The sequence below is a fragment of the Pygocentrus nattereri genome, chromosome 29 (assembly GCF_015220715.1).
Source record: "Pygocentrus nattereri isolate fPygNat1 chromosome 29, fPygNat1.pri, whole genome shotgun sequence".
In the NCBI taxonomy this organism is placed as follows: domain Eukaryota; kingdom Metazoa; phylum Chordata; class Actinopteri; order Characiformes; family Serrasalmidae; genus Pygocentrus; species Pygocentrus nattereri.
In genome coordinates this window covers 3827475-3841580 of record NC_051239.1, presented here as the reverse complement: position 1 = coordinate 3841580, position 14106 = coordinate 3827475, and the positions used below count along the sequence as shown (strand labels likewise).

Sequence of the window (14106 nt, the reverse complement as noted above, 5' to 3'; positions counted from 1 at the left end):
TTCCCCGGGGTCTCCTCCCAGGTGGACTCGCCTGTGACACTTCCCGAGGGAGGCGTCCAGGAGGCATCCTAACCAGATGCCCGAACCACCTCAGCTGGCTCCTCTCGACGTGAAGAAGCAGCGGCTCTACTCCGAGTCCCTCCCGGATGACTGAACTTCTCACCCTATCTCTAAGGGAGAGTCCAGACACCCTGCGGAGGAAACTCATTTCGGCCGCTTGTATTCGCGATCTTATTCTTTCGGTCATTACCCAAAGCTCATGACCATAGGTGAGGGTGGGAACGTAGATCGACCGGTAAATCGAGAGCCTTGCCTTATGGCTCAGCTCTTTCTTTACCACAACAGACCGGTAAAGAGCCCGCATCACTGCTGACCCAGCACCAATCCGCCTGTCAATCTCCCGCTCCCTTGTACCATCACTCGTGAACAAGACCCCGAGATACTTGAACTCCTCCACTTGAGGCAAGAGCCTATCCCCGACCCAGAGAGGGCTCTCCACCCTTTTCCGCCTGAGAACCATGGTCTCGGATTTAGAGGTACTGATTCTCATCCCAGCCGCTTCACACTCTGCTGCAAACCGATCCAGCGAAAGCTGAAGTTCGCGGCCTGATGTTCCCAATAGGACCACATCATCTGCAAACAGCAGTGATGTGACCCTGAGGTCACCAAACTGGACACCCTCCATCCCTTGACTGCGCCTAGAAATTCTATCCATAAAAATTATGAATAGAATCGGTGACAAAGGGCAGCCCTGACGGAGTCCAACTCTCACTGGGAACGAGTCTGACTTACTGCCGGCTATGCGAACCAAACTCCAGCTTTGTTTGTACAGGGCCTGAATGGCTCGTAGCAAAGAGCCATGTACCCCGTACTCCCGAAGCACCTCCCACAGAATACCCTGTGGAACACAGTCGAATGCCTTCTCCAGATCCACAAAGCACATGTGGACTGGTTGGGCAAACTCCCATGAACCCTCCAGAATCCTGGAGAGGGTGAAGAGTTGGTCCAGTGTTCCACGACCAGGGCGGAACCCGCACTGTTCCTCCTGGATCCGAGGTTCGACTATAAGCCGGACTCTCTTCTCCAGTACCCCTGCATAGACCTTGCCAGGGAGGCTGAGGAGTGTGATCCCCCTGTAGTTGGAACACACCCTCCGGTCCCCTTTTGTAAAAAGAGGCACCACCACCCCAGTCTGCCAATCCAGTGGCACCGCCCCTGATGTCCACGCAATGTTGAAAAGGCGTGTCAGCCAAGACAGCCCCACAACATCCAGAGCCTTGAGGAACTCAGGGCGGATCTCATCCACCCCTGGAGCCTTGCCACCAAGGAGCTTCTTAACTACCTTAGCGACTTCGGCCTCAGTAATGGACAAGCCTATTCCCATGTCCCCAGACTCAGCCTCCTCACTGGAGAACGTGTCGGTGGGATTGAGAAGGTCCTCAAAGTATTCCTTCCACCGCCCAATGACGTCTTCAGTCGAAGTCAGCAGCACACAATCTCCACTATATACAGTGCTAGTGGCACACTGCTTTCCCCTTCTGAGTCGCCTGACGGTTTGCCAGAATCTTTTCGGAGCCGACTTAAAGTCAGTTTCCAAGGCCTCACCAAACTCCTCCCATACACAGGTTTTTGCCTTGGCAACAACTGAAGCCGCAGATCGCTTGGCCTGTCGATACCTGCCAGCTGCCTCTGGTGTCCCACAGGCCAACCATGCCTGGTAGGACTCCTTCTTCAGCTTGACGGCATCTCTCACCTGGGGTGTCCACCACCGGGTTCGAGGATTACCGCCCCGACAGGCACCAACTACCTTACGGCCACAGCTACAGTCAGCCGCTTCAGCAATGGAGGAACGGAACATGGCCCATTCTGAGTCAATGTCCCCCACCTCCCCGATATCTGGTCAAAGTTCTGACGGAGGTGTGAGTTGAAGATCAATCTGACAGGTTCTTCTGCTAGACGTTCCCAGCAAACCCTCACTATGCGTTTGGGCTTGCCTGGTCTGACCGGCATCTTCCCCCACCACCTGATCCAACTCACCACCAGGTGGTGATCAGTTGACAGCTCAGATCCTCTCTTTACCCGAGTGTCCAAAACACATGGCCGCAAGTCCGATGACACGACTACAAAGTCAATCATTGAACTGCGGCCTAGGGTGTCTTGGTGCCATGTGCACTTATGGACATCCTTGTGTTCAAACATGGTGTTCGTGATGGACAAACTGTGGTTTGCGCAGAAGTCCAAAAACTGAACACCACTCGGATTCAGATCAGAGAGGCTATGAGAAAGCCCACACCTGCCCGCCGCCTCTCACCATGGGCAACTCCAGAAAAGAATAAAGTCCAGCCCCTCTCAAGGAGATTGGACCCAGAGCCCAAGCTGTGTGTTGAGGTGAGCCCGACTATATCTAGCCGGTATCTCTCAACCTCGCGCACCAACTCAGGCTCCTTCCCCGCCAGTGAGGTAACGTTCCAAGTTCCAAAAGCCAGTTTCAGCAACCGAGGATCAGAACGCCAAGGCCCACGCCCTCGGACACTGCCCGATCCACAACGCACCGAACCCCTACTACTGCCCCTCCCATTGGTGGTGGGTCGATGGGAGGGGGGACTCATGTAACTCCTTCGGGCTGGGCCCGGCCGGGCACCATGAGTAAATGCCCGGCCACCAGACGCTCGCTGGCGAGCCCCTCCCCCAGGCCTGTCTCCAGGGTGGGGCCCCGGTAACCCTGTTCCGGGCAGGGTACACAAGTCCTGTTTTTGTGTCTTCATAGGGGTTATTATGGATCACACTTTGTCTGACCTGTCACCTAGGACCAGTTTGCCATGGGTGACCCTACCAGGAGCTTTTGCTCCAGACAACATAGCTCCTAAGATCATTCAAGCACGCAAACCCCTCCACCACGATAAGGTGGTGATCCAAGGAGAGGAGAATCTTAATCCGTCTCATAAATATAGGGCCATTTGTGTAGTACTCACATCATATACTGTCTCTCCACTTGGTAGTGGGGCTTTCTCAGCATCTAATGACAGTATCACTGAATCTTCTAAATGTTCAGAATGTAGGACATTAAACAGGCGCCGTAGGTTAAAATGTATATTCGCCCTGGCATAAAGCCAGCCTGGTCCAGATGAATAATAGTTTAAATATATTTCTTTAATCTGTTGGCCAGAATTTTGCTAATGAGCTTAGTTTCAATTGTAAGTAATGAGATTGGTCGTTACGACGAGGCTTCCTTTATTACGAGGCCTCCGTAATAAGGTGATATAGGCATTTTACAAAAATGAGGGAAGGTTAAAATTTGACAATGAATGATTATTCATACTTAGGAGAAGAGGACTAAGTTTTAAGTGGTATTTTTTGTAGAATTCTATGGTAAATCCATCCGGACCAGGAGCTTTGTTATTTGGAAATTCCTTTCTGGTTTCATTAAGCTCTTCTAATGTAATTTCTGCCTCAAGTACTTCTGTCGCCTCGCTGCTTGTTGGGCAGGCTCAGGTGATTAAAAAAACTGTTAATTACTTGAGGTTCAGCTCTGCATTTGGAAGAATATAGGTCAGCGTAATAATCTGCAAAACATGATTTATTTTCACTGGATCTGTAATGAGACTGCCTTTGTTTGAGTTAATGAGAAGAATGAGAAGCTTGCATGTGACGCAACTGCCTTGCCAGCAATGAATGCGGTGCGTCGCCCAGTTCAAAATGTTTCTGCGTAATTTTGAACATGAGGCTAGATGTCCATTTTGAACTAATAATAGTGTTGTACTCATATTTCAGTGAAGGTATTTTATTTAGTGTTTCTGTTTAAGAGGCTTCTTTGTATTCTTCCTCAAGTTTTATAATTGCTTTTTCTGTATTTTTTAGTTGTACTGTATCTCCTCTCCTGGTAGAAATTCATACGAAATAATATACCCACAAATGACAATTTTATTGGCTTCCCATAGAGTCGAATCATCCACCTCACCTGTATCATTTGTGTCTATTGCAAATAAAATGTTTTGGTCCAGATAATTACAGAAATTCTTGTCTTTTAGTAGTGCATTATTTAAGGTGCATCTACGATTGCCTCTATTAACTGAAATATTTCATGTAAGTGATACAGGTGCATGGTCTGAAATTAAGATAGGATGATACTCTACTGCTGTTACTAATGATACAATTTTAGAGTGTAAGAGGAAATAATCAATGCGGGAGAAGGATTTGTGCACAGAAGAGTAGAAGCAGTGGTCTTTTCCTGTGGGAAATGTAAGCCTTCATATGTCGACAAGGTTCAAATTTTTCAGTGTTATTTAAAAAATGCTGGAGTTTGTCACAGCAGCAGGGTGAGATGATTGACGATCCATTACAGGATCCAGCACACAATTAAAATCTCTGCCGGTTATTAGATTTGTTTGATCTATTGTGTTAAGAACATTTTTGAAAAATAAAGGATTGTCAACATTGGGGCCATAGACATTAACTAAAGTAATCGGAATTGAATGAATTGATCCTGAGACAATGACGCACCTTTCACTGAGGTCTGTGATTTGAGAGACACAGTTAAAAGGTATGAATTTTTAAAAATCAAATCAATTGCTACTCCTCTAGATTTTCCTTGAAATGTAGAGTGATATATCGCACCAATCCAGTGTGTTCGCGTTATAGATTTTTCTGAGTGTCTAATGTGAGTCTCATCCCAAAGCATTATATCCGCAGATAAGTGTTTAAGATGTGCAAAAACTTTACCTCTCTTAAGATGGTTGGACATTCTACGAACATTCCACGAAGTAATGCGCAACCCCCCACTGGGTGCAGATAACTTTCTGTCCATCATAATATGGAATAACCACCGACTTTAAATGTCCGGCTTTTAAGTCACTGCGATGTAAAATAAGGAATTATCGCAAGTCAACAAGAGGCTTTAAACATACATCCAGAAAAGAAAGAAAAAAGATGTACGTACATATAGACAACAGTAACCGCCCACCCGCACACCCGCCCCGGGGCACTTTCCCAAACAAAGAGCGCATAGCAAAAACAACAAAACAAAAAAACGTTCAGTGGACGTAGGGTTCTAGGCTAACCGTGGAAATCATCACCGCACTCCAGTTCCCTTTACTGAATGTTGTGTGCACTGCAAAGTTTCTCGACACATACATGGTGCTGAAATTTACAACTAAAAGATTGGTGCATGTAAAGTTTCATTCTTGTAAAACTCGCAACTGAAAACGTTCAGCACCTTCGTGGTAGCTGGCTGCATTGCCTGACAGCTCAGTGGATTAGTTCTCACCAGATTTGTTGGGTGAATTGTCCTTTAGAAAAGATTCGGCCTCGTTAGGTGAGTCGAAGATGCCTGATGTCTTGCCTACGGTTATCCTGAAACGCGCGGGAAAGAGTAATCCTTACCTGTATCCAAATTCCTTGCATTTATTTTTAATCGCATCAAAGGCCTGCTTCTTGATGATGTCTGGAGAGAAATCTGGAAAGATGTGTACCCTGCCGCCGTTGTATTCCAGTGTGAAACGCTGCCTTACCAGCTAGAGAATCAACTATTTCACCTGATAGTGGGTTTGAAGCCGTGGCAGGTCTCAGCGACCTGTGTGCTCAGTCCACCTTGACTGCCGACGTAAAGTTGTCCTCTCCGAGCAGTTTGGGAATGAGCTTGGAAACAAATTCTGTGGGTCACTCTTGCTCTTCGTTCTCCTGGATACCTATGATGCGGATGTTTCGCCTTCTCGAGCGACACTCCACGTCTTCCATTATAGCCAACAGGCGTTTATTGTCTGCGGCAAGTGAGGAACATTGAAGTTCCAGTGCATGAATGCGTTTGTCATGGTCGTCAACAGCTTGCTCAGTTTCCAGTAGCCTAGTGTTCACATTCACCAGCGTCTCTTGAAGATTAGAGACAGAGCTTGAGATTAAGGCAAATTTATGATCAACTTTCTCACTTAGCTGTTGTATGGCTGCCATGATGTCCGCGGACGAGGGAGAGCTTCCAGCTCCGAGAGAATTCACTGGCTTTTTTTTGGTTTCGGCATGGTACAGCAGCCTTCCCACACAGTTTTGTATGAATTTGCAAAGTAAATTTTCGTTTGTTAAGGAAAACAAAGGAAATTGGGAACAGAGTGAAGTTAAAACATGACTACTCCATGTGAGCTCACTAGTGCCCTCTGCACGCTTCGCTTTGCTTGCCTTGTTAAATTAATTAAACCTTTGTTAGATCTTGTGAAACTGTTAATTTTCCCACCCAACTCAACCTCTTGTCATTTAGCTCGAAAATGCTTTGTGAAAATGGTGTCCAGTGTTTGGTCTGGCAGCAGGTCAGAGGGCAGAGAGCCCACTCTCATTTGATGTTATGGCCTAGATGTGGTCGTAACAGAATTGGTGGCTTTTTCGAGGAACATTATTTTATAGTGTGGACCATAACAGTGTTATTGTGGAGAACATTTGTGGAGAACATTTGTTCAATAAGGCCTTTTTATATCTGTCTCAGCGGGAGGGCGACACTGGAGAAGAGAGAGTCATCTGAATGTGTTGGACTCTCTGGAGGTGGAGATGACCTCATATGTGCTGCTGGCTCTGCTGTCTGGACCGGTGCTACAGACCTTTGATATGAGCTATTCTGCTTCCATCGCCCGTTGGCTGGCCCAGCAGCAGAACGCCTTTGGGGGATTTGCATCTACACAGGTACATCCTGCCCCCTCCTTGACCACAAAGCTCTGCAAAGACTGCATATGGTCTGTTCCAAATGGTCACCTCATATTCAGCAACAATTAAAAATAAACATCTTTGCAGGTTTTTGTGACTTTGTTGCTTTTGTAGTTTTTAAGTTGTTTTTATGGTAAATGTTACTATATTTGTAGATTGTAGGTCATTTTGAGAAAGATGTTCTGTCATGACTTCAAAAACACACTAACAATATTTCGGTTCTCTTTCCACTCCGTCCCTCTGACCAGGACACTGTGGTAGCTCTGCAGGCTCTGGCAAAATACAGTGCTGCCACCTACTTGCTGACAGGCACAGTTGTAGTCACTGTGACTGGCCCTTCACCTCCAAAGATATTTACAGTCAGTCAGAGTAACAGGCTGCTGCTGCAGGAGTCCAGCCTGCAGGTCGTTCCCGGAGACTACACGGTCAAGGCTGAAGGCAAAGGCTGCGTGTTTGCACAGGTCAGCCTGTCTCTGTTTTGTCTACTGGAAAATTATAATTTTCTTTTCTGCTGTGTTTCATTAAACTGTAAATAAACAAGCTCTTATGGGCCATTTCTACTGGACAGTTTATCAGTTTATATATTTGAATATAATGTTTATATATATATATATATATATATATATACCATTTTATCTAAAAAAATACCTATAGAAAGAAACAGCCTCATTTTTCATAATGAAATGCTTAAAATATAAAAGTCAGCAGACAAATGGTTTAAAATGATAATGGATAATGTGATGGGAGCTTCAAATGAATGGAGCGTAACTTCAGTACGGATGCTTTTTTCAGTTCTATGTGCGCTACAACATCCCTCCTCCAGCCGACTTCTCTTCCTTCAGCATCTCAGCCAACACTGCTGGAAACTGCAGCATCCCCATTCCGTCTGTAAGCCTGTCTGTGACTGTCAGGTGAGCTTTACTTCAAAATAATAGTAATAATAATAATAAGAAGAAGAAGAATACGTTATTGTGAGCAAAATGTTCGTTTTTTGTTGATTTGTGAAAATAAAACCAAGTTTTATTTGTGTGTGTGTATATACACACACACACACACACACACCAGCCACTTTATTAGGTACAGGGGATTTAAGGGGCTTTGAACGTGGCGTGGTTGTTGGTTCCAGACGGGCTGGTCTGAGGATTTCAGAAACTGCTGATCTACTGGGATTTTCACGCACAACCATCTCTAGGGTTTACAGAGAACGGTCCGAAAAAGAGGAAATATCCAGTGAGCGGTCAGTCGTGTGGACGAAAATGCCTTGTTGATGTGAGAGGTCAGAGGAGAACGGGCAGACTGGTTCCAGATGATAGAAAGACAACAGGAACTCAAATCCTGTAGCTTTTGACCAGTGGTCACTTTCTGACAACAAAGCTGCATCTTTGTACGAAAAATGCTGTAAAATAATGATTATTGCTATTATTGTTCCAGTTACAACGGTAAACGGCCACAGACCAACATGGTGATCATCGAGGTCAAACTGCTGTTGGGCTTCCAGCTGGACAAGGAGTCTCTGAAACCGTCCAGTGATAAAATAAATGTAACTTTGCTCTTTGACCTCAGTTGAAGTAGCCAGCGTGATGCGTGTCCATTTGTGTGCTAATGATGATCTGTATGATCTGTTTCTGCAGTCGAATGAAGGAACAGTGAAGCGTGTGGATCAGAATGAGGGCACCGTCATCATCTACCTGGATGGAGTGAGTGCACGTTTGATCATTACATCTTAGCAGTAGCACTCAGTGTAGTCTCAACACGTTTTACACCAGGCTAAAACTAATTTTATGTACAAAACAAAAATCCTCTGATTGGCTCTTCCTTAGGCAAACAGTTACTTGTTGCATGTGAAGCCTTCAGAAATGACCGTGTAATTAGCCGTTAGGTTGTTTGTGACGTCTCGTTTGGTCTAGTACATGTTCATTGGGTGCGGCATCTCTGTCCTCTTCTGTAATCATTGTCACCCTTTGGATCACAAATGAATCTGAACTTTGTGTAAAATTAGGCCTCAAAGGGGAAAAAACAAGGCAAAGTCTGTTTCACTGTCATTACTTGTCATTCAGATGTGTTAATAGAGGAAGAAAATGTGGTCTTTCCAAGACACAGTACTACATTTAACACAGAGCAGCAGCAGACGGACAGTAAACGCAGACAAACTATACAAACGCTACAATGATTATACAACTATACAACCAGCTACAGCCACTGAATGAAGGGGTGGTGGAAAGTAGTTCAGCTGTTGGTCCACAGCTGCAATAATAGCTGTGTGTGAATTATTACAAGCCCACTGATAAGTAATAGTTAATCATAATTCACTGATCACTGATAATTATTAAGGAAATTAATCTAACTACAGAAATTACTATTACAACAGGTTAAAAACAAAGAAAAAACTGATACAAGCAGCCATTTAAACACTGATTACCATAGAACACAGCTGTTAATAGAGACTTTAGTTTTGAGAAACTCAGGCTGGTTTGTTGTCGTGTGTCAGGAAACTAATAAAAAAATACCAACCTTCATTCTGTCAAGGAATTCTGTCAACTACGCAACAAGCCATCTACTGCTTTATTTTTTTGTCCAATAATCTGATTAAATCAATCGTTTACGCTTAGATTTAGATGTTTTTGATGTCAATAAAAGTGGATCTTCTTATCAATTGATCTGTCCAGTATATAGAAAATGATTAAAATGTCCATGAGGACAGATAATTGATGCCATTAAAATACTACTAAACTGAGCAAACAAAGAAAATCTTAGTAAACATATAAGATGGTTATTAATAATAATATTAGGCTACAATAACCAAGCCACTATAGAATATGTGTATTATTTTACATGGACCTCAGAACATTCAGCTGCCCAGCTAAGCTCAGGTTTTACATCCAGAACCATTTATCATATGTACCATTATAAACCGGGTATTATAAAACAGATCACTTTGACTTTGGTTGTGCTGCCTCTCATGGATTATTGTAGTATTTAACAGTAAAGTGCATTTGTATGCACAGGTTTGAACTTTCTTCGTTGAAGCTTTTTTTTTTCAGTTATTAAGGTAATAACACATCATCAACATTTAGATCTGACATTTTTCTGCAACTTCTAATATACTGAATTAACAAATTGAAGAAAAAAAAACAAATATCTAAAATGTGCCATAACTTTTAAACAGGCCATTTTATTCGTCCCCAGTATTTTAAATAAAGAGTAATTATATATTCACATGTACACAAATGTGTTCTCTGAGGATGTATTAACATATTTTCATTTTTTACAATCAACGGAAACCGAGAGTATCCAAACCTTTGCCCACTGTATGTGTGAGTTTATGTATTTATGTATGACTTTCTTTCAGCTGCAAAAAGGAGACTCTAAGACTTACACTCTGGTCATCCTGCGGGAGACGGTCGTGCAGAACCAGAAACCAGCCGTGGTGAAGGTGTACGACTACTACGAGACCAGTAAGAACCACTTCATCACTGTTTATTAGCCATCAGAGTTTACAGAGAAGATCTGATCAGCTACGTTTAGCCCACCACAACAAATACACAACAGGGCCCATCCTCCGTTAATGTAGTGTTAACAGACACCCTGCTTTAGGCCCCGGAATAACGTCATGTGCAAAACCGTAGACGGACATACTGAAAACTTTAGAAATGTTACAGTAAACCTTAATAATAAAACACCAACATTTAAATAACTGCAAATAAAACCTTGAAATAAAAGGTTTTAATAAACCTTTTAAACAGCCCAACAGCTGTGATTGTCCTGTGAGTGAAGTCCAAAGCTCTCCTCAAGGAAGTCCAGTATTACAGTTACCGTCCCACACCTGCAAGTTTGCAGGCAAAAGTTAGAACACCCCTGATCACATGACATGATTTTGTTTTTAGGTGAAAATGTTTTGACACGTCCACTGCAGACAACCCACTCCTGCACGTTTTAATGCACACTTTCTGTTTGTTTCCTGAGTTCAAGATTATTTGCAGAACATAAAATGTGGCCTGTGCAAAAGTTATGGCACATTCTGTACTGCATGTTTTAGTTTTTTTTTTTTTTGTCCAGCTCAGCAAATAAATCGACACCGTGGGTGAAAGTGCAGGAAAATGTCATATTTCAGTTTATTCCCCGTAGAGGATGTTAACTTATTATCACTGATTTCATCATTTGACCCAGGGGTGTTCTAACCTTTGCATATGACTGTGCGCTTTTTTCATATTTACTCTCTTGTTTAACTGGTAAAAACACTCTCACTGTGCAGATGCTGTATAAGACCTTTACAGCGTATATATTCATCTGTAAAATTATAAGAAAAAAATTCGGAAACATGACGTTTAAAATGTTTATCATGCAGGTTTTGGGTGTCCTGAAGTAAAAGGGAGGGAAGTGTCCAGTTAGGATTACAGGACTCTGCTGATGTTTACTGTAGCAGCAGTAATGGGGGTATCCTGGTGGTTTGAGAGCCTCCCCTTAAGCTCTGTATAATGAGCTCGTGGCAGCTTTTAAAGCCACTCTGAGAGCATCATAAGGACATAGTTTTGCTAGCTGGGCGTCATTTCACAGCTCACACAAACATAAGAAGGAAGAGTTTATATTAAATTGTTCATTAAACACATAATAAGTTTTAATAAGTCCAGTAGGAGTCGAGGAAGATGATCGAGGATTTGGGACTGGTGAAGGGAAAAAACATAGAAACAGGATATTCTGGAGATAAACTGTCCATATGGTTGTTGTTGGAAACGATTTGGTGGCATGTTAAAAAAAAGCCACATTAAAAAAAAATACTATATATAAATATATGTACTCCACTAGTATAACTACAGGTTTGGCTGTGTGGATTTTAAGAGAGACAGTGAAAAGGTCTTTATTCTGACAGCTGCAGTGAGGAATGTCAGGAGAGACTGTTTTGGAGGGTAAATGGTAAACAGTGTGGCTGTTACATTCGCTGTAGATCACAACTTCCAATATATTTGATTTTAACATGAGTACATTTCTGTAGATCATTTCAGTGACAGCCCATCGTTAAGTTTCCTTAAGTGTCCTGTGAGCTATACATGTAACATCATATGTATGTGTTTATATATATATATGTGTGTGTGTGTGTGTGTGTGTGTGTGTGTGTGTGTGTGTGTGTGTGTGTGTGTGTTATATGTATATATAGTACCTTCTGTACGTTAGAAGACTGAATTCACAGAGATCAGACATTGCATTAGCCGATGTGTTAAGCAGCTACTCTGCGTGTGAAAATGTGTTGTAACACTAATTAAATCATTTCTGTGTTCAGCTAAAATATAACGGCGCATGTGTGTGATTTTCTCTCACATGACTGAAGGGATGATTTTCTTCTCTTTCTCTCCTGCAGGTGACGTGGCTGTTGCTGATTACAACTCCCCATGCAAATGACCCCACAGCTGGAACAGCGCCACCTAGAGAGACAAGGTTTAGATAGTGTATGATCACAGTGTTTCTGTCTCACCGCCGTCCGTTCTGTGAGCTGAAATCTGAAATAAATCTGATTGCATTAAAGACCTAAATGTGTCTTTCTCTTATTACTGCACTTATTGTTGTTATTTAGATTTTACAGTTGTTGCAGAGAAATCCGTAACACATATTATAAGGATTATATTACAGTCGGTCCTGAGGTTTTTCCCTTTAGATTCTCCAGGAAACCGAATCATGAGCCGTCATCCTTCATAATATCATTTTTATTCTGTAAAACTCTCCAGCTAGATGCAGCAACATGTTGCAGTGAAATAAACAAAATAAATAAATATACTTTTTTTTATGGAAGCCACATGTTATGTTTATTTATGCTCATCGTGTCAAATTAAGGAAATAATTGTCATTTGACCAGGGGTGCCAAAACTTGTGGTTGTGTATCAGAGACGTGTGGTTCAGGTTCAGTCGGGTCTCCTGGTTGCATTTACTATTTCTGTCCGCAGCTCGAACTCCACCGTCCCATCATGCACAGATTTCATCCTAATTTTAAAGGCGACGTTAATGAAGGAAAGTTATTCATGTTACTAGAAGAGTTTGACAAAAACCAGAATCCTTTAATTCTCACTCCGTCACAGTCGGACAGCGAAGACGTGTTTGGTGTCTAAAGTTTGTCTTTAGTTTTAGCGCTTCAGCTCTCAGGCTGTTGTATCCGAGAAGTAGCGGCAGCAAAAATGTCAGAAACACAGTCGAGTCTTTGAGGCTTCACTGAACAGCACAGTGTGAAGTGTGTGTGTGTGTGTGTGTGTGTGTGTGTGTGTGTGATGACAGGCAGTTAGCACCATGTTAATCAGTGGAACATGCGCTTCCATCACCTGTTCGTGTAGCTGAGACATTTTTTATTATTTATTTTTTCCTGTTTTATTTGTAGCGCTGTCGCCTCACAGCAAGAACGGCCTGGGTTCGATTCCCCGGCCAAGTCCAAAGACATGCAGTCAGGACAAATGGACGTGCTAAATTTTGCCTCTAGGTGTGAGTGAATGTGTCTGTCTGCCCTACGGTGGACTGGCGGCCTGTCCAGGGTGTATCCTGCCTTCTGCCCGATGACCACTGGGATACGCTGTAGCACCCCCCGCGACCCAAAGGGAGAAGCGGCTTAGTAGACACGTGTGTGTGTGTGTGTGTGTGTGTGTGTGTGTGTGTGTGTGTGTGTGTGTGTGTGCTTTATTCGTTTTCCCTAATAATTTGGGGATATTTGTAGTGTGAACTTCTCTACAACTTCATTTTGTTTTTAATTGATGTCTTCGTGTAATGAAGAGTTAATAGTTAAACAGCTTTGCTCGTACAGTCTTTGGTTCCTCCCATATGTTCTAGCTGGGGCCTCAGGTTCTGTGACTCGGAGTAAACAGGAGTCTCTCCACTTCCTATTCGACCCTTATATCAAAAACAGCACTGCTGACCAGCAGAGGGCGCCTGCGAGTCAGTCCTCAATGAATGGGAGTGAATGGAGCTCAACGGCTAAAAACGAGGAGCAGTTTCTAATCACTCGCCCAGAACTTTCCTTTAGTTTTAGACAGTAGGAGGATGGATTTCACTAAAAAACACAAAAAACAAAGAAATCTTACCTGTATCATTTATTGTTTCTACAGTAAACGGGTTTCGGGCAGCAGGGGGCGGGCTTTACTGCTAGAGCGGGATGATTGATGGGCGAGCGGGGCAGCTCATTGGCTGTTCGCACTCACTGACGTCACGAACGTACATGAAGCGCTTTTATAATCTCCGATAACTCGAGTTTAAAAGCTCTTAAAAAATATAACAGTTAAAATGTTTATACTGTTCAGGAAATTAAGGAATTCTTTTACATAAAAAGGTCTAAACATTTATAAACTATGATTTTCGTCAAATGCGCCATATCAACCCATTCATTTTGGACTTGGGAGCGCCCTCTAGTGTTTGAGTGGGAATTCGCTCTACAAGTTCTCTGGTTTTACCGGTTTT

General features: G+C 43.1%; 1 protein-coding gene across 1 annotated transcript in view; it reads left to right on the top strand.

Moving 5' to 3' along the window:
- Positions 1-12192, top strand: part of LOC108414600 (alpha-2-macroglobulin-like protein 1) — a 48227-nt gene extending 36035 nt beyond the window's left edge. Inside the window, exons 29-35 of the mRNA XM_037535996.1 lie at positions 6467-6660; positions 6930-7142; positions 7474-7592; positions 8113-8221; positions 8313-8378; positions 10031-10136; positions 12035-12192. Coding sequence (XP_037391893.1) covers positions 6467-6660; positions 6930-7142; positions 7474-7592; positions 8113-8221; positions 8313-8378; positions 10031-10136; positions 12035-12075 — 848 coding nt within the window. The 3' untranslated portion in view covers positions 12076-12192. The remainder of the gene's footprint in view (positions 1-6466; positions 6661-6929; positions 7143-7473; positions 7593-8112; positions 8222-8312; positions 8379-10030; positions 10137-12034) is intronic.
- The last annotated feature ends 1914 nt before the right edge of the window (positions 12193-14106 follow it).